Below are 21609 nucleotides of genomic sequence, written 5' to 3'. Positions count from 1 at the left end.
AAGGCTAGCATTCTGGCCAAACCTAGGACGTTTGGTAAGGTTGAGTGAAAGAGAGCAGCCTTCACATGGCCCACGTTAAGAAAAACCGCCACTTTTTTCAAATTTTCTTGCTGTGGATTTCACACCTGATGATTGCTTGTGTTGCAGTCGAAACGTCGTGAGAATTTTTATTGTTTTAATATTTGTATTATTTTATTATTTCCTTTCTACGTGACTTTACCGAAAGAACCAATAATATAGCCCACTCTGTTAAGTCAGAAATCACGACGAAATGCCATCATGCAGAGCAACAACACAAGCCACGACAAACGGCCCTGTAATGGGCCAAACAACGCACCAGGAACCATCCTGGACAAACTAGGGTGTTTGGTGGGTTTATGTGTGGGGTGGTGCGATGTGGTGATTGCAGTGTTCCGAAGGTTATGGGGATGAACATGGGTGGTTTAATAAGACGCAGCAATCAAACAAATTCCAGCAAACGTTATAGTCTCCACTTGACATCATTTAATAGACCAAGGCATAACGATCATTTTACTTTACTGTGTTTTTTCTTCCGGGTACGATAGAGCAGTTGAAAGAAATGTTGCAACGTACAATATAAGCGCCGAGTAACACGACAATGAGATGTCAAAGGGTACGCCCCATGCTGTGCAGGTGAAGGAGATGAATCTCTACATGTTGCATTGACACTGTATAGACTTGACACCATTTCATCAAAAGGCTGAAAAGCTTCAGTCCAGTCCCAGTCAATGACGAGTATCATCAATGAGTGGGGGGAAACCGTGCACAGGCCAAACCAAGATAGCATTGCCATGGCACAATGAGAAATGTAGAACATGGTAGAATATCGTATGCTTAAACAATGCTCTGCAGTCAAAATATTGTTGACAATTTGATTGAAAACAATTTAAAGCTCTCAATACATGTCAAATATTGAAACTCACTGTCGGTGCTAGAAAAATGTAATCTATCAGTTTATCAAAACATAACAAATCATCAACACGTGTAATTGTTACATCCCTATTATTTTAGAACTGCGAATCAAATGCAATGGCTAAACAGTGACCGTGTAAGCATCACGGCAATGTCAGCACGTTGCACAATACAAGGCACTCGCGAATCCTGGTCCCCTAGTTGACTCCCCGTGTTGTTTGGCGTCGTCTCGGATCGGAGTGACGCTCAGTCATCCCCTCCGCACAGCTGCAGCAGCACCTTCCTGTAGTCACCCGATGAGTCACCCTGTGTGAATAAAAGGAACCGCCAAGTTCACCAATAGAATCGTTTCAACGATTTCCCGACGAACTTTGGGAGCGTTTTTTACGAGTCGGCACTTGACATCCACACAGCACCCAACAACTATTTTATTTTACCAGGTAAAGCTCACCGAGGCATTAGCTCTTTTTCAGAGGCGACCTGTTCAGAAATCATAGCTCAACGACGTGGCTTATATCGTGTGGAAATGTATAGCAGCCAAATACTCAATGTGGGGGGATGAAAAAACGAGGGACCCAGAAAAAAAATTCCATACGACCAGGGGGAGAGAGAAACGCGTAAAAAGTAAAATGTACAGGCGCCAGGGTCGGGATCGAACTCACGACCTCGTGTATATCAGGGCGAGGCAGATAACCACTCGCCACCCATTCTCGCACATCATCCCACCCCCTCCTCGCACCCCTTTATGTCCCCTCGCAGCACCCCCCCCCCCCCCCCACACGCGCCACCTCGCTCAAGCGAACCTTGATGAAGGAGTAGAGGGACTTCCCGTAGAGGCGCTTGAACTCGGCTCGGATGTCCAGCATGTCCACCTCGCAGCGCGACACCATGATGCGCATTAGCGTCGCGTCATCCGTGCCGGCGCCCTGCATCAGAAACGGTTGCGCAAATCAACAAAGTGCCACTGCTTGAATAATAATAATTACAATAAAACTGCTCATCAATTATGAAGGGATAGGATTAAAAATGAAGAGGCAAGGGAAAAAGGCAAGATACGTACCCATGAAAGAAAGTCAACTCGAATGGCTAGGACGTTGGTTCGTGTTAACGTGGAAATCCCACCATTATTTTTGGCAGAGACCAGACTGATAACTTTAATCTAAATTGTCTTATGGTTGTTATTGTTTGACTTGCATCCCACTGGGATTTTTGCACATAGCGTAGATATACGGTGCTTTTCCTGGGAGACTTTGCTGTTTTTTCCTGGATTTTTCTGTTTGCGTGTACAGTGATCCCTCGTTTATCGCGGTTAATGGGGACCGGAACCCCTCGCGATAGGTGAAAATCCGCGAAGTAGGATTGGCCCCCTAGGAATTTCCGTATATGTGTGTGTGTGGGTACCAGAATGTTTAAAATATGTATATTTATACTTTATATATATATTTTACTTAAATCTATTTAATTATAAAACCTTAATATTATACATTCTCTCTCTCTCTCTCATACGATACGTTTTATGGTGTTCTACACTCACCAATGACAGTAGTATCTTGAGACTTGACTCCAGTAATGACGACGACGATGACAATGACAATGACGACGATGACAGACCTGTGCAGTTCGATGAATGTGATGATGAATGATGATGATGATGGTGTTACTGCACAGGTATAATGAGGCCTTTAAATCAGTTCGAAAAATCCGCGATGCACTGAGGCCGCGAAACTTGAACCGCGAAGTGGCGAGGGATTACTGTAATCACTTTAAGATGTTCCTTGTTCATGTTTTTTGTTTGTTGCAGTTGCACCCGATTCAGGAGCCGAATGGCTCACAGGGCTATACCAAATACATTAAACTGAAACCAAAGGACAATGTATATGGATTGTGTGCATGAGGATAGGGATTGAAAGGCAGTGTGGAGGACTCCTCACCTTCATAGATTTATAGAGGCTCTCGGCAAAGAAAGCAGGCTTGCTTTTCACGCACTTCACTGTGGTGGGGACAAACAAACCCATTAACGAGACACATCTACAACAACAAGAGAAGCAAGACCAGGCGCATTCATGGATTATAGAACACTTTGCAACATGTGTTTGTCATTAGCAGGTATTTAATCAGCAGTTGTAACAGTTACGCTTAGCGCCAGGCATGCAGGAAGTAGTATGTCTGTAGGCCACAATGAGGCCTCGGGGCTTGCTTAGCAGCTGTGCCAGGAAAGGCGTGCCGTAGCTGGTAAGGCCAGGCAATAGAGGAGAGCCCTTTTAGTTCTGGTTTTTGTCTTCAAATTTTAGACAAGCCTTTGATCAATTTAGTTCGTTCTATATCGGGAAAGTCCCTAATAGCAACAGAACTTTACACAAAAGTTAGATTCATATTGGATCAGTTTAACACGTAGACTTTCGCGACCAATATTATTCATAATCAACCCAAAATCGTTGATTATGCATATTGGATCAATTTCACCAGAGTCATCCTGCCTCCATATGACAGACATGAGGATGGCCAGACATAGAGCTTATGTGTTTACGTTATCAATCTTCGTTGGAAAGTGTTAAAAAAGTTAAACCAGGGCATTCTATACAGTGTGACAGTGTGGCATCGTGTGTGTTGGGTGGAATGAAGAGCCTCGATGACAGCGCTGGTTGGTGTTGGTATGATATGACGTGGCATAGATGCTGTGGTATGACATGGCGTGCCTTGGATATGGTGTGGCGCAGAGCACAACGTGGTTTGGGATAATGTGGTGTGGTGCAAAAGAGGTCTTATGCAAGCACAACATTGTGGTGTTGCAGCTTGGTGTGGATATTGTTGTTGACCTCGTTGTGATGTCTTGTGGTGTGACACGCACACATGGCACAGTGTGCTGTGTGCACGGTGCGACTTACCCACAGCCAGCAGCGCATCCTCAACGCTTCCAGACATCTCGCTCTTAATGCTCTGCTCAATGTCCTTGCCGGAAGTTCGCTGGTATTCCTCAAACACTGTCCCGTCAACATCACAACACCGTTGATTAATCGTAATGATCATCAAATCACTCATCATAATCATCACCGGCCATGATGAATCCGCTGCTGGATGAAGGCCTCCCCCCAAGCAGTCGGTGTCTCTCATGGTCCCACGATGCAAAAAATCCACCCAGGCCCTGCACACGAGCCGATCTCATCTCTGCAGCTCCGTACCGGACACCTTCTTGTGTGCAGGGGAGACCCCTCACCCAGCAGTAGATTGTCAACGGGGCTTTACATGTACATCTCGGCCCTAGTGTATCATAATTCTCACAGCCGGTTCCATCCATTCTCAACCAGTTACAATATTTCACGCGAGCGAATTTAGGATTTGTTTGGGATCATGCACATGATGCGTTTGCTGCCAGAAAGTGGCAACACCCGGAGACGAAAGATACCGAATACAGGGAACCAGGGTCATGCTCAGAGGTCGTAACCGGGTACCCGATACCCGTACCCTACCCGATACCCGGCTACCCGTACCCGGCCGGGTACGGGTACCCGTTTGCGACCCTGGTGCGGCCGGGTACGGGTACGGGTAGACCGTGAGTCACTGGTGAGTAACTGTTTGTCACTCATTTCCCAACGTCTTGCACCTGCAACATGGCTTCATCCCAGAGGTCGCAATCAGGTACCCGATACCCGTACCCTACCCGTACCCGACCGGGTACGGGTAGGGTACGGGTACGGCCACGGGTACCCGTTTGCGACCCTGGTGCGGCCGGGTACGGGTACGGGTAAGCAATCAAAACCTGTTTGCGACCTCTGGTCATGCTCCATTCTGAAAATGTTCGCAAAAAGTAACTCCGTTAAGCAGCCAGTTGCAATGGTCAAGAGCATTACAAAGCAATCATATGTATACAGAATCTTCATGCGATTACATTGAGTCTATAACAGCGGTGTGGTATTCTTTTTCTTTATCGCGGGCCGAATTGGACTTTACCCTTGGTGGGTCACACATTAAAAACATACCCACCCACCTCAGTCACTACAAAAGGCTCATTCAGTCATGAGCACACTAACATTAGATACAAAGTGTTGTTGTCGGGCCAAAAATATTGCCCCCTCTAGTACGCGATGAGTGCAGCTAAGATGCTTGCAGCGACGGATACACGTGTGCAGGCCGATTCAAAGTGGTAGCCCTCATGTGGTTGTGGGCGGTACAAATCAAAGTTTGCGGGCCTCATTACCTGGCCTGTGGGCCGTGGGCAGCCCACCCCCTGGTCTTGAAGTAACAGGACTAAGTTAGTGGACCTCACTCTCCGCGCGCGACGGACCTTTGTGAAGGTGGGGCACACTGCGGCTGCACAGGATCATCACGAACGCCGTCTCGTCCGTCCCGGTCTTCTTCTCGCCGGCCTGGAAGAGCGTCTGGAGGCCGCACGGAGCACCAGACACCGTGGTGGAAGGTGGGTGACACGCGGGTGTTAGGGTGGGGGGATGGCCTTGTTCGCATCGAAAAGAGAGGTGTTTTCCGACAATTCTACTCCGACTGTGATATCAATGTGGCGCCATGAGACTAAGTTTACCGTTTGGTTCTCTCGCAAAACCAGTCCACCCCATTTTTTGAGCAAAGTTCGCAGAAGGAGACATCACAAAACTACTTCCGACACGCCTTCAAGTGACCTCTCAACCGCGCGAGATGAGAACTCTCCCGCGTGAGCTGCTACTGAGAAATGTTCTGCTACTGCACTAATAAATACAAACTGATATTGTTAATTTGCAGGGATGCAGTTTCGCAAAAACAAGCAAAACGTCGGTAACAAGGTCTGAAACCACAGGCGGCTTGAAACTCGTATCCCCAACCAGGGGATTCGGCGCTGCCGGCGCTGCGCTGCGAACCCCCGAGACACCCGGCCACTTCCATTGCAACAAAAACCTTGAGAGATCAAGCCCTGGCGCCGCTGCGGGACCACTCACCTCCGCGTCCTTCTTCACAAGAGCGTCGTCAATAGACGTCCCCTCGTCACGGTTGCCCTTGGCGAGTCGAGAAAGAGAACACCCTTTTTCACTGTTCATGGAGTCTCCAGATTAAGCAAAACTATGAACTCAACTATTTTAGTATTTTAGCAGCCAAGGCCCACCGAGCTTTTTTTCAGGACCGAACTGGCCACAAATGATAGCTCGACAAAGTGGCTTATCATCGTGTGGACATTTATAGCGGCCAAAAACTTTACACACGTGATATCGATTATAAATGTGGAGGGAAAAACCAGAGGACCCGGGGAAAAATCCACACGACCATAGGGAGCTAGAAACGCAAACTCCAAATATACAGACGTCAGGGTCGGGATCAAATCCACGACCTTCTGTATACCAGGCAAGGTAGTTAACATCTCACCACCGCTGATTAAAAGAGGATGCGCTCCAAACTGGTGCCCAGTGTCAATAAACTTAAACAAATCTGGTCAATCACACACACATACATGGGATTATAAGACGAATGCCCAACTTTGCTTTAAACGACAGGGAAAAAGTGTGCCTTATAATCTTGAAAATACGGTACCGAGGCATGGGATTTGGATCAGACCACGTTACAACGTATCAGGAACCTCCCGATAAAATATTCTTCAGACTCAAATGAGGCGTTCCTGAGTAAATATATGTAATCAAATGAAAAAAAATACTTGAAGGCTTATTAACAAGTTTAATTTATCCAGGAAAACTGGCCCAGAGTCCTAGAACTTTTTTTCAGGAGTGTCCTATATTGTTTTTTTTACATTTCTTTTAATAAGTTTTCAGTCAATTAATGAGTGGGAGGAATTTTGATTTAAAGCTTTCGTGACTGCAGGGATTAATCTTCTTGGTTCTTTCGGTAAAGTCACGTAGAAGGTCTGTCGGGAAGACAGCGTCTGAAACAGACGCTGTCTTCCCGACAGACCTGTTCTTCACCTGAGGACGGCTGCTTGCGTTGTGGCCGAAACGTTTTGAGAATTATTTTATTATGTTTAATTTTTATTATTTTATCATTTCCCTTCTACGTGACTTTACCGAAAGAACAAAGAAGATGAGTGGGAGGAAACCGCAGCGCCCGGAGTAAACCCACATGTGCATGAGGGGGCAACGCTCCGGGAACACGTGGTGTGCACTTACTGTTGATAATGAAACGAGGACTCGCTCAAAGTATCCCGAAGTATCCGACACGAGGTCATCCTCCAGAGAGCGATGGTACTCTGCGCAGAGCGCACAGAGGATGGCAAATAAACACCCACGGTGCAATCCTCACTAAGACCGTTGGGAGCAAGTGCTGTTAGCGGGCACCGATGAAGGCCTGCGCTGCGGTGAGGTGTTGCGAGCCAGCACTGCCACTGTTGTCTCCCAAGTGCTCATGCTTAAAACACTGCAGAAGACACTCATTTAAGGCCAGGTCGACTAGTTCTAATAATGCTTGCCACCGATGTTAGCCGTGGTTGGCCATCGAACTCAAGTTGCCTTTTTCTTAGCAGAAGTCGCTGCGCCATCGCTCACCCATAGCACGCAGTGTACACATGAACACACACACACACACTACAAACATTTCCTCCATCGCTCAAAGACTACAAAAGGAACAGCATATTTATTTTGCTGAGCGAATGATTTTTTCCCCGTGCTTGATTATTGTTGCACACTTGTTCTGTTTGTTATCATGATCAATTGGTTTTGGCTGCACCACAGGTTTTGCTGTGGAAATTTTTTTTCTCAGTGGTTAAAAAGTTTCTGTGTGTACAGTGTAACTAAGCTTTGTGCGCGGTGATTTGGGTAGAACTATCGGGAGATTCTATTATTCAAGGAAATCGCTCTTATCCGTGCGGTTATTTGTAGATAACAAAATGGGATTCGGTTCCTCTTATCTGCACAAAAGACTCACACAATAGGGCGAGTTTGGCACTACTGGGAAATCACTCAACAATGATACAAATCCGTTTGTTCATAAGAGTTTCTGGGAATAGTTTCTGCAGATCAATTGAGGTTGGTTGGGGGTCGTGGATAAGTATTTTATTGTCGAGCAACTTGAACGGATTTTTGCTGCCGATAGTGGTAGCGTGCTGGCTGGTCGCGAGGTCGGCACTCACGGGTTTTGTAGAGCTTCACGATCTCTAGGATGTCTCGGTTTCCACGCGATGCCATGATCTCGATGATGCATCGCTCATTCGTGCCGGCACCCTGAATCGATCGTTCCAGGAAGAGGTGGGGTGGGGGGAAAGGCAGGCACGGGAAGATTTGTAGATTCGGAAATCGATTGTAGCAACTGTTAGTCATTCTGCGTTGGCAGCGGTGCACAAAGACAATTAACAAAAACGGATCGCGATTAGAAAAATACAAGAATAGACTTCAACCTTTCTGGAAATAAAACAAGGCATTAAGTCTGCATTTAACCACACACAGTACTTGTGTCAAAACATGCAAAGAAACATGCTTTGATGTCAATAATTCAATGGTAGGTGACGTTTCAGGCAATGGCCCTTCTTTACGCTATGACGAAGGGCTATTTCCCCGATTCATAGCCTGTCATTCCACTGCTGGATGAAGGCATCCCTAAGCTGTGTTTGGTCATTGGGTTGGTTCAACCATACTACTCCATCTTGACTTAAAGCTTTCGTGACTACAGGAATTCATATTCTTTGGGTCTTTCGGTAAAGTCACGTAGATAGATTCAAAGAAAATAACAAAAAAACAAAAACTACGACGTTTCGATCGCAACATAAGCGGTCGTCTTCATGAAATGGGAAATCCGGGTAGCCCTTTGATTGGTGGAAAACCAACCACCGTCGAATTGGCTGCCCACCACTTGCATTAACATTGGCTGTTGACTTTTGGGCTATGCCCATTTCAAACCCTTATAAATAGTTTGCCTTTGGAAGCTAACCCCCCTTTTCCTGAAGACGACCGCTTGTGTTGCGATCGAAACGTCGTAGTTTTAGCTTTTTGTTATTTTCTTTGAACCTATCTACGTGACTTTACCGAAAGACCCAAAGAACATACTACTCCATGTGGGGCAGTGCGGGTTGGTGACGGGAGGGGCCAGGACAAGTTCAGATGTCAGCCGTGGCCGGGAATCGAACTCTGGTCGCTGGGTTCATAGCGAAGGGTGTGCGAGAACCACTGCGACACAGCATCACCCCCCAAACCAGCTGTTGTCTCACCTGGTTAAACCAAAAATAAACTTGAAATGCATTTCTTTGAAAAAAATATAAAAGACAATTTTTTAAAATATTGTTTGCATGAGAATTCGTTTTTTTAAATTTACATATTTGATCTGGCAATTTTGCTATCAACTTGATTAGAAGAAAAATGGAATTTCATAGGAACAAAGTTTATTTTAAACCCAGTGCTTAATTCAAGAAAATGTTGGTAAAAAAAATTATGCTTTAGAAAACACCAGTACATAGACAGTCCCCAACAATCTATTTCGACACACATTATCTATTACATTTTGTAAATTAAAATGTGTTCGGTTCCTTTTGTAGTGAAACAGCAGTACTACGTTGCTAACAGTTTGTTTACGAGGAGCTCGAACTAGTTGTACAGAACTGCATGTTAAAAACAGAGAGCGCGCTTAGTGTGATTTCCGCGATGCGCTCATTCTTAAAAAATTGTTGGTGAATGGCTCCGAGCATTCACACTGCGTGCCCTGGCGCCAGCCATCAGACCACAGGGTGGAAAACATGAACAGACGCGAGCTCCAAAACCGGCGGTTCTCACAAATGCCAGATTCGGTGTAAACAAATCTCCCAAAATATTAAACGTGTGCCACTGGACGAGAGGTCATGGGCGGAGCTGAGCGTCGTCATCGGCGGCATCACGCTGGGCGGGGCTCGTAGGAGGAGGTTTCTCGCCTTCAGGAAGGGCAGGACGCAGGGGAGGGACTGCCACTTTTGACGGTCAAGAATAAGAGACCACAAGAAAATAAATCACCTAGAATAATCAGCCGACTAATCGTCCCAGCTGTAAAAATAGAGGGTTGACTGGAGTCTGTACTATTGAACACGTAGGCTTTCGCGACCAATATCATCCATAAAGTTTTTTTTGGGTTAAATCGCATAAATATAAGCGTGCCGTTAAACCTGCCACCACGCGGCACAGCCAATTAGTAAGGTTTGTCACGTAAATTAAAAGTGTAAATTAGTTACTACTTCAGCACACCGATGTGTTGGGAAAGTAAACCCACAACATTCACAATTCGAGTACGACGTTTCCCTGGCGATTACAATAACTAGCTTCATCAGGCAATAGCCAGAATTGTGAAGTCTTCCTGAAATAGGACTTTCTATATCTACGTAATCTATCCCATAAAAACCCCCCTATATTAAGTCTGTACCATGTTAATCGGCCCGGCACAACCTCTGCACGACCCACCAACCCCAGCCTCTAGGGTCGCCCAGTCGCACCCATACCTGGATGGCTTCTCTCAGCTGAGTCACGTCGTACTTGATGGGCGGCATGAGCAGACCCAGGATGACCGTCTCGAACTTTCCAGACAGCTCGGACTTGAGTTCGTCGGTCAAGTCCTGCGGAGGGGACCCGGGAGGTGCGGGTGAGTGGCGGGGGCTACGCGTTGCGCATTGCACAAATTGAAGCTCGTGATGGCGGAGGTAGGCAAAGTTTCCGATGCCAAACTGGGCGAGGCCAACGTCTGACATCGCCCACCTGTCAATGCGACCACACCGACCCTGTCCAGTCGAGACTGAGAGTTCAATAACAAGCGGGGATGCTGCCGTGGTGTAACAGTGAGTAGGCTGGAAGTACGATCCAGAGGTGGTTGGGCTTGCTCCTTAACGATCACCCACCCCCACCGCTGTCCACTCAGCAGTGTAAATGGGTACATCACCGTTCGTATAGCGGGCAGGTTGTGTGCGGTGGGGCAGGGTGTGGGCACTCCCAACTCTTCCAACATGTCTGGCAGGTGTGGAAGAGTAGGCCAAATACCCTCTAGCGAAGGCCATTTTTTGCCAGCAGTGGCATAAGAAAGCAGGGCTGCGTGTACCATTAATTATTTGTAGCCATTTATGAATCCACTGTTTGATGAAGGACCCCCCCACGCAATGGTCATAAGGGTTGTTTGACCATACTTCACCACGCTGGAAAAATGTGGGTTTGAAAGGTTTTCTGTTGTAAGGTGGCGATCATGACAAACACGGAAAATCTTTCTTGAGCTGTGTTTGTGCAACCAATGACAATGCAATCCCTTAATGTATTTCTATGTAAACCCATGTGGTGTGTGACGTAAGAAGAGTGGAGAGTCTTGAGATGTGGGTATGGCGTTGAACAGAGAAAATCAGTGCGATGTAGCGAAAAAGTAAGGAAGTCCTAGATCAGGTTAAGGTTGAGACAAGCCTTATTATAACAATGCGTAATTGGATAAAATATGTGAATTAGGAATATTCTTAGAGGCGACTGCTTGATTAATGAAGTTCTGGAAGGAAGGATTTTATAAGAGAGCCCAAGAGTAAGTTCTGGAAGGACGTTGGGCAAGCGGCTAAGGGGCATAACAATTAAGATGCTGCTTGACAACTTTAGAAACATGCGTTTAAGAGTATTTGGCTGCTATAAATTTCCACACGACAGGCCACTTCGTAGAGATATCACTTATGACCAGGTCGCTTCTGAGAAAGAGCTCCGTAGCTCAGTGGGCCTTACCTGGTAAAATAAAAAAAATGGTTTCAATAGTTTTAGTTTAAATAGGAGGAATGATTTCGATTTAAAGCTTTCGTGACTGCAGGGATTCATCTTCTTGGTTCTTTCAGTAAAGTCACGTAGAATTGAAATAATAAATAATAAAAATAAAACATAATAAAATAATTCTCACGACGTTTCGGCCACAACGCAAGTAGCGTTGTGGCCACCTGAGGACGGCTACTTGCGTTGTGGCCGAAACGTGGTGAGAATTATTTTTCGATTTAAAGCTTTCGTGACTGCAGGGATTCATCTTCTTGGTTCTTTCGGTAAAGTCATGTAGAAGGGAAGTAATAAAATAATAAAAATAAAACATAATAAAACAATTCTCACGACGTTTCGGCTACAACGCAAGCAGCCGTCTTCAGGTGAAGAATGAGACACTGCCAAGCTAGGAGCTTATATATAAGCTGAGTTGGAGGTGGAAGAAGAAGAGAGCCTTAACAAAAGCTTATATATAAGCTCCTAGCTTGGCAGTGTCTCATTCTTCACCTGAAGACGGCTGCTTGCGTTGTAGCCGAAACGTCGTGAGAATTGTTTTATTATGTTTTATTTTTATTATTTTATTACTTCCCTTCTACGTGACTTTACCGAAAGAATCAAGAAGAGAATTATTTTATAATGTATTATTTTTATTATTTTATTATTTCAATTCTACGTGACTTTACCGAAAGAACCAAGAAGATAGAAGGTATGAGTGAAATGAAGAAGTAAAATTAAAAAAATCGGGAGGGGATAGAGGTTGCCTCCCGGTCGAGGACTAAAGGAGGTGGGGGTTATGCACCTTCCCATACGCCGACTTGAAGTTGAGGGCGATCTGCTGGCGCTGAGCGTTGCTGCGACAGGCCAGCACGTCGATAACGGCCTGCTCGTCCGTGCCTGCGCTCACACGCGCACAGAGAGCATCCATCGCGATTAACGCTCTCAAGAAACAAGCTCGCAATGGGTGCGCAGTAAATAGAGCACAGGCTCTACCATCACAGCCCTCCGTCATCCCCCAAGAATGCAAGTCTCCCATTGCCGTGTTGGTCATGGGAGTTGTTTGACCATAAACCACCACGCTGGTGAAGTACAGTCAAACAACATAAATATATAGACACATGCGATCCGATGCCTTATTGTCTTCATTCATTTTTAATCAATCGATGCATTGTTATGTGCCTAAATAGCACGAAATGCCCATAATCTGGTTGTTGTTATTTCATTTCATGGATTAAACAGATACACTCATATCTGGCAGCTCAAGTTAGAATTCCATTAGTCGTGGTAATTGATTATTTTGGCCACATTTCCATCCACTCACTAGCAAACTATGTGGGTAACCATGTCCATTCCAGGCTGTATATCCAGTTGGACTCGTTGCTCAGACGAGATTATCATGGGAGTCCCTGAGCCTGGAGGCATGATCACTCTGTGCAGGACACACCTTCACACGTAACAGTCTTGTGTGTATTTATATACACACACACACGCGCGTGCAAATGACATGAATCACGCTGGACATTAAGGAGGGGTTCTACGGTGGAGGTTTTCAGGGTTGTGCTGTATGACTCTCTGATGCATTTTCGAGTTGTACTGCGTGTTGTTCTCCCTGATGTCCGACGTTTCGCGACACATGCCGGGAACTTCTCCAGGAATGGAATTCATCTCCTATACCGAATCATAAATTCACGATTTAGATTTTAACTTGTTTTTAAATCAGCTGAAAACATTTACTTGAAAGATCGAGTAAAGTGATCTCTATTTGTCAAGGAGGGTGTTGCAATGTGACATGGGCTATAGGGAAAATTACAAATGAAGAAGTCTGCATACTGTCAGATCCTGAATTCAGTTCCTGCAGAAGCTCCCAGCAAGTGCAGCAAATCATTGGACATCGTGCCAAACAAACAAAAAACATACAGAGCTGTACACAGCTATACAGCAAAACTGCAAAATGCCGATATTAGAAACTCCCTATGGCCAGTGTGCTTCACGTATATGCCATGTCCATGCGTGTACAACTACGGTACACAAAATACTTTTGAAACAGAACACAGCCCCTTGCTCAATTTGACCCACTGGCTGCTGCCACATCTGTCATCACTCTGCCAACCACAGCTTGCAACACTACCGCTGCCCCTCCTAGCAGCAACACAGATGTCCCACTTGTAGACTTCCCTACAGCCACTGGTGTCACATTACAACGACCTCCGCTTGCCAAATAAACACAGAGCAGCAACCCTGTCCGAAATGTTTTAAGTCAACGCTTTCATTTGGTTAAAAATAAAACCAATCCCTCAGTCAAATTCCAAGCGAAGCAACCATGTTGGCGCTGATCAAAGGGTCCCGGGGATGGAATGACTGAAAAGTTAATTTGCTCAGATAATCTTTAGGACCATATTGAGGAGACAAACACCCAATCATCAGCTGGAGATGTTTTGTAAATTAATCAACGAGCTTCTTGCACGTGAGAGGATACAACATTTTCTGAGAAAACCTGAAGCAAAGTTGGGATAACGAACAAAAATATATACATGTAGGTCAGCAACATACTAGCTTTGCTTACATTTACCGAGCACTTTATAATCCTCTTCTCAGGGCTATGTGGTTGGCATCAGAGGGCAGTGCAGCAAAATCCGCTTTCAATTTGACGTCTCTTTATTTAAAATTAATCAAATAAATAATTATACGCAGCAACAAAGTGTATTTGGTATCTTTATTTATTTCTTCAGCACTTGAAACTAAAGGTAAGTAAAATTTTTGCTTCTATATTATGATAAAATAGACATTTCTCTGTGATTTTCCAGACATTTTATCGAATTCAAATTGATTACAACCCCAGTGAGCGAAAGCAGAAGAAAATAAAGTATCAGAGCAGTGATTTTTAACTAATTGAAGCTGAGTTAAATGCAGTGCTACAGTGACATGAAGTAAGGTGTTTTATGACGTAGTTTTGTGCAAGAATCACTTCCATTAATACAGTACAAGAGATTCACACAAAATATCGTATACCGAGGTTTCATTTTTTAAGTTAAGAAAAACGTATTTACGTGCAACAATTTCCTAAAAAAAATTACAATCACACAAGAAAACGTAAATGTACATCTTTAATAGTACAGCTTCCGTCCTCGGACGGGCAAAAGGCTAATTGAAGGTCAGTTAAATACAGTGCTACAGTGACATTAAGTTAGGTGTTTTATGACATAGTTTGTGCAAGCATCACTGCCATTAATACAGTACTGCAGTTAAATGCAGTGTCGTGTTTGATGACGTGCTTTCGTGCAAGCATCACTGCCATTAAATTTACACAAGATACAATTATACTCTGCTCAATTTTTATCGTGAAATTACAGCTTCCGTCCTAGGACGGGCAAAAGGCTAGTTAGTAAGGTTTGTTACGTAAACAAAACGTGCCAATTATTTATAATTTCAGCCCACTGGTGTGTTGGAGAGTAAAGTCACTACATTTACGATTCGAGTACGACGTGTCCGCTGGTGATTACAACAACTAGCTTCATTAGCCAGAATTGTGAAGAAGTCTTTCTGTTTCAGCCTTAAATACAGTCGAGGTGATGTCATCAGTGTGAGCCTATCATAACACACGTACATCGACTTGTAGATGTACTCGACCAGCTACCAATCTCTTCTCCAAAACACTGGCTGAAATGAGTGCACCCTCCTCTTCCACCTTGCGACAAGCTTAACAACACTGAAGTGTGCAAGGCGTGGAGTTACTTACCAATGCCCTTCATGGCCTTGCGAAGCTTTTCCGCGTCTTGCAGGGCATTGAAGCCAGACGCCTCGCGGACAGTGCCCCTTGCCTGATCGCCACACCGTGAACACAGCTCAGAAAGGCACCGCTGAATGTACCTTTCTACCGTTATTTATGAAAACTGGGCGCATTCGTCAATTTAAAAAACGGTCTCCGGAAAACATTTTTTATGCTTTATTCTCGTCCGGCTCTATGACGTAAAGTTCCGTCTCCAAATCTTCTGGATTATCCACCCTTCAGTTTTCAGTTTAATTTATTTGGAATAACCCTGTGAGCCATTCGGCTCTTGATTCGGGTGCAACCGCAACAAACAATAAAATTACAAGATACACTTAAAATGTACTGCACGCAAATTGAAACATCCCCTACAAAAACAATAAAATGTTCCAGAAAAAGCACCATTCGTTTATGCTGCGTACAAAAATGTGCAAAAAATCCCATTATGTGCGATGACGAAGGGCCAATGACCGAAACGTCACCCATTGTATATTTTCTCCTTTTAAGGCCAGTGTTATTGACAAATGTGTTGGGGTTTATGTTTGTTAATTGTGCACCACTAACAACGCAGCAGCACCAAATGACTGTTATATAGGGTGGTTCCGTTTATAGACACCCCACTAAATTAGGGATAAATTAGAGAAAACTACATTTTATTTCAAAGCCTCCCTACATATCTACACATCTAATATGCCGACATTTCAGGCACCTCCGATTGGCACGGTGCGAAAGAAGTTCAACGTACAAACAACAGCCCTTCTTCAGAGCAGAGCCAAACAATGTTTCCTGATTTAAATTTAAAATAGCTCGTTATAAACTCGGTGACAGATGAGTTTTGCTCTCCCGAGGCTCATCAGCAAGCAGCATATGACCAGCCACGTACTACGGGGATGCATATACAAGGTCATGCGTAACCAGTAATAGGGGTGGAAATTTAAATAATAGGGGTGGAAATTATAGACAAACCAACAAAGTCCAAACGACTCCCAGCCATCTCAATACACGTGCATCACATGAATGAACACTACCCTTCTCTGTAATCGATGGTTGCTATCACTTTGATGACACAAGATTCACATCACCTATTGAGTGCAAAGCAAAGGGCGTCATTCGTTCGTTGGATATATATTTACCTGGATTGCCTTGTATAATATTAACAAATGATATACTGTACAGTTAACCTTGAGTGTCTATGAGATTAGTCGGGTAGTGGATTAACCAGTGCATGTGAAATGAAGAAATAGTAAAAGTAGTAAATCCACACTCTGGCTTTTACAGGCGCTGGGCTCTAAATATCAGCTGCTTCTCTCTTGCTCCATCGCTCGAGACTCGTGACCCATTGCTTATTAAAGTAATAACAACAAAATTGCATAAGCTATGTCCTGGCATACATCCTCCGTAGGCAAAACGCTAATTCTGGCGAATCGCCTAGAATGTTTGGGCACAAGAAAACCCGCAAAAGAAGCAAACTCCACAAACATTAACAGCAGATGCAAAGCGCACACAGTTACGATATAAATATAGCTACAGTATAGCAAATAAGAGGAACACGTGGTTGAATATTACACAACACTGCCGCCTGCAAACTCCATGCGGTGCAGTGCTAAGAAAACGTAACAAGCCAGAAAATGCAATTTGACTGCATCGCACTCACGAGGTCCAGTGGTAGGGTAAACGGAGCCAGGTGCATGGTCACCTCAATTAGTGTTCTGTGAACCCTATTTTATCACTCGGAACACCGGCACCACTGCTCACCAGATCAAATTGCCTAATGGCACACCAGCTTGTATTTACCACTCACAAAATATTTGATCAGCCCGTGCCGTAACAACCCATGTGACTGGACACGAACTCATTAGCGTTGCCTTGGAGCAGCGTTGTTAACTCATGACCGTGGGTAACTCATTAACTATTTATGGTTTGACCATGGCAGCACATAATTTCCGAAGGTGAATGCGTTCAATGGATTCCCATATTTTAAACGGAGTACTCTTGACCAATAACATCTAATAATCCAGCAGCATTTGTTCAACAAGCCAGACTCTGCTGACGAAACCCAAGAGGTCAAACCGGTCCTGAGTTCGCTTGCTTGAATTGACGCTTCTTGATAGTAAGGGTTTTGTGAAAGCCAACAGACAGATGGACTAAAACATATTTGTGTTGATATGTGGAAAGATAGACTGGGGTTATGTATATTTATGTTTTAATGTAGTGTAACTAAAGAGCAACTTTAAGGTCAAAAGAAAATAAGAAATGTATACGTCAAGGATATTTGATTCCATAATTTTACAAAATTAGCCTCAACTCAGGGATAATGATCAAAATCCACTTGTTACCCATCAGCATATGGTCTGTCCAGGTTTGTGTTAATACTTTATTTTGAAATCATAAACAACTGTGTTGAGAAGATTTACTGTACTGCCAAAACTAACCCGATGCCAATGCAATGGGACATGACTACAGTATTTAAATGGGCAGTAATATCACGGACTTTTAAAATATATTTAATATTGTGGGAGAAGCACCTAAATTGACCGATGAGCTTGCTTCAAGTAACTCATCCGGTATTGTATTTAAGAATGCAAGATGCAATTGGCCATTATGTGAAACGTCACCTATTCGATTTCCTATTAAGGCCTCGTTGTTATTGACGAACGTGCTGAGATCACTCTATTAGTTATGCACCACTGCTAACGCAGCAGCAGAATCACCAGATATTTTGTTTCACGGTATACAGCAGATTTGTAATTATTCATCCAGGAAAACTTTACTGGATAAGCTAGTTACTTGAAAAAATCTAGACCTTTGCTTTGCCAACAGGATCGCTATTATTTATTTCACTTTGAATTCTCAACAAAGCCAACATCGAGAAAACAGAACCAGGACACACACACTGGTCTATATCGCCACCATGTGCCGTGCAAGTAGGTGGATTCGGAGAATCTCGTTCTGATCTAAGCCAGCAAAGGGCAGCAGAGCAAAGAGATGAAGAAAGGATGACAAGAGGAGGAGAGAATAGCCCTTGCTGCTGCCCATCAGACGGTCGAGTTAGCCACGGGCCAACAAACAGGGACCGATACCTTCCCATATACCACGCAGCGAGCATGCCAGATTTTAAAATGCGATACCAATTATTTAGTAAACGCTGTGTTGCGAGTGGTACACCTTTTGGCGTCATCTGGTCGAACACCATATGAGACTGGGCTCTAAGAAAAGCTGTCTCTGGTATGGACCAATCCATTTCAAGGACAATGCATACATTATCAGAGTGCTGTTTTTTGTTTGCATTCTGACCGCAGGTATTGTGGTTAATACAAACATGATTCCTTGTAAAAAGGTGTCAGTTTTGTTACCAGAAAAAGGGTAAAAAAACTGTTATTATAAGATGTGTTGAGTTTTGTTTAATGATATATGGTAATGTCACCGCATTTTCAAATTAACTGCATTCACAATACAAAGCTATAAAAGAATTGGCTGCATTAAAAACATAACCTGCTGAATTAGTGGACTACTCAAGAAGGTAATGTGCAAATTAAGACGGCATGTCATAATGAGCCCAAGATACGTAAACATGCAATGGTTAATACCAACAGGTAGATATGTATGCTTGGTTCTTTCGGTAAAGTTACGTAAAAGGGAAATAATAAAAAAAGCAATAAAATTCTCAACAAATTTGAAAAATAAATATTGCTGTGGATTTCACACCTGATGATGATTGCTTGTGTTGCAATCGAAACGTCGTGAGAATTTTATGGTTTCATTATTTCCCTTCTACGTGACTTTACCGAAAGAACCAAGAATATGAATCCCTGCAGTCACGAAAGCTTTAAATCGAAATTTAGGTAGATATGCAATTAAGAGTGAGTTAGTGCACTGGCCTATGAACTTAGAAGGCCCAGTTCGATACCTGAGCATGGCTAACATCATTGGCAAGAGGCATGCTGCATGCACGGTCAACCAACCCAATATAACAGCCACCAGATTAAGTGGAAGGCTGTAGAATGTATGGGTGGTCACTGCATTCTGTATATTGTTTATGAATTAACAGGTTTGACTTATCAAACTGGTTTCTCATCGTTGTTGCTTTAAGTTGCTTTAAGCCCGTGAAGCCCGCAAGGGCGATGCATGAGCTGCAACAGTGAGTCCATAAAAGTTTGACTTTAAACTTTCGTGACCGCAGGAATTCACATTCAATGGTTCTATCGGTAAAGTCACGTAGATAGGAAAAAATAATGACGATAAAGTAATAAAAATAAAGTGAATAAAAATTAAAAAAAATATCACGTTAAGATTGCAACACAAGCGGTCGAAACGCCGTGCTTTGTATCCGAGATACATTCCAGGTGATTTGGTCATTGGGCAGAATGTGTAAAAGTAAATTATGTTTGTGGTTCGTCATCACATATTTATTAAAACATTGACTGTGTCTTATATAATTCGGCAGCTGTGTGACCACATCTGTTACAAATCACCAGGCACTCCGTGTTATAATCGGGAGAAAACGGTACAAAATAACTCGCCTTTGTGGAAATCATCTCTCATCCCAGAATCTGTATTTACACTGGAGAAATCCGATGACCTATAAAGCTCTTTGTCCCCCCCTAACAGATCAACATGTAGACCTTGAGATGCTGGGTTTGCTGGACTTACTGCCATGTTCGAGGTGAGGTGTTGTCGATGATTGATCTAAGACGAGACAATAAAAGGACACGGTTAATATTTAACGATAGTGGCTGTTAGCGAACACCTATAAAATATAATTTAAACAAAACCCAGCTGTTCGCCACTAAGGGGGGGGGGGAGGGTGACGTCACCGCGGTGCGTGTGCCAGGCTAGGTACACCTCGAGACAAAAAAAAACACAATAAATACATCACTAAGCACCGAGCACAGCATCAACTAAACCCCTGCTGGCCATAATCCAAACACAATCGTAACAAACGTCTCCATTTTGTGCGGACACATCTCGTGCGAGTAAATACTGCGATTATTTTAAAGCCTTTTCGTTGTTACTCCACTGCTAGTTGAAGGTCTTGCCCACCACGCCAGGTCGATCATAGTCAGAGTATGTTGGTCAAGTAGGGGGTGGTGGGTGGCAGATCAATCGTCACTGATGTTGAGCCGCGTGGCTTGGAATGGAACTCCTACGAGCGGAAGAACGAGCTAACCACTGCGCCACCGCTCCCCACCCCTCCCGACAAAAACTCAATAATATAGGGAAATTAATCAACGCAATTCGTTTAAATAAATATATAAACATTCCGTGCAAGACATGCACGCAACACAAGCATTTAACATGGGCCGAACGATTAAATATTAATTATTAAAAAAAAACACAAACACTCGCGTGATCACACACACACAACACAAACAATGACGTCGTCTCTCTCACCTGCGATAAAGATAAAAAGTAAACTTCTCGATTTGCCTTTTCACCCCGAGATTAAACCACACAGTCCGCGCTGCTTTCAAAGTCGCTTCTTGTAAAGGGAACGAAGACCGTGGCACAGGAAGCAGAGGGGCCTCTCTGCCTTGTGGGTTTATATTGGCCGGGGCCGGCAGGGCGTGTCCGTGAAACATTAGCAAATAAAAAAATAAAAAATAAGAGAACGTGTTGTTTTGTGTGTGACACGAGGATGTTGTTGTAGCCAGCCCAAACGTGGAACTTTGGGCTAACCGCAATCCCTACGTTGGATCAACGTTTGGCCAATCAACCGCATGCCAACGTTGGGTCAACGTTGGGGCAAATCCTTGTCAACGTTGGGTCAACGTTGGGCCAAATCCTTGTCAACGTTGGGTCAACGTTGGGGCAAATCCTTGTGAACGTTGGGGCGACGTTGGGGCAAGTCCTTGTCAACGTTGGGGCAAATCCTTGTCAACGTTGGGTCAACGTTGGGCCAAATCCTTGTCAACGTTGGGTCAACGTTGGGGCATGTCCTTGTCAACGTTGGGCCAAATCCTTGTCAACGTTGGGTCAACGTTGAGGCAAATCCTTGTCAACGTTGGGGCGACGTTGGGCCAGCCTCATGCCAACCTTGGGCCAACATTGGCACGTGTACTGAGTTAATGATGTGGGGATGGGGGTTAAATTTCCCTGGCTCTCTGCTGTTTTTTCTATCTCACAGGACTGCACTTTAGTTTCCTTTACTGGGAGGAGGAACTTTTCTAAAAATATTATTCCGCTCGTTTACTCAGGAAATCCTCGCTGAGTATCACAATTCTTTTGCAGTAGGGTCCTGCCAGGTTTACACAGTAGAGCGATGGTTCCTAT

The 21609-nt window shown here is 44.2% G+C and overlaps 1 protein-coding gene across 1 annotated transcript; it reads right to left on the bottom strand.

Annotated features, from left to right (window-relative positions):
* Positions 1-489: 489 nt before the first annotated feature.
* On the bottom strand, positions 490-20932 carry LOC144732124 (annexin A4-like). The gene is made up of 13 exons (XM_078613415.1): positions 20731-20932; positions 19990-20025; positions 15310-15391; positions 12376-12470; positions 10313-10426; positions 7991-8081; positions 7032-7111; positions 5859-5915; positions 5216-5309; positions 3819-3914; positions 2865-2923; positions 1737-1859; positions 490-1239 (listed from the first exon to the last, which is right to left on the bottom strand). The coding sequence occupies exons 2-13, from the start codon at positions 19993-19995 to the stop codon at positions 1180-1182; spliced, it is 957 nt and encodes a 318-aa protein (XP_078469541.1). The 5' UTR covers positions 19996-20025; positions 20731-20932; the 3' UTR covers positions 490-1179.
* Positions 20933-21609: the final 677 nt, after the last annotated feature.

Source organism: Lampetra planeri, chromosome 41, assembly GCF_965212315.1.
Source record: "Lampetra planeri chromosome 41, kcLamPlan1.2.h2, whole genome shotgun sequence".
NCBI classification, from domain to species: domain Eukaryota; kingdom Metazoa; phylum Chordata; class Hyperoartia; order Petromyzontiformes; family Petromyzontidae; genus Lampetra; species Lampetra planeri.
Note: the sequence above shows the minus strand (reverse complement) of the source record. Positions and strands in the feature narration are given on the sequence as shown.

Excerpts from the sequence above, each read along its gene's own strand:
- LOC144732124 (XM_078613415.1), bottom strand. Across the intron at positions 10,427-12,375 it reads TCAAGTCGGCGTATGGGAAG|GACTTGACCGACGAACTCAA; the intron begins GTGCATAACCCC and ends TCCCCTCCGCAG. Across the intron at positions 5,916-7,031 it reads TCCTCGTTTCATTATCAACA|GGCAACCGTGACGAGGGGAC; the intron begins GTAAGTGCACAC and ends CGACTCGCCAAG.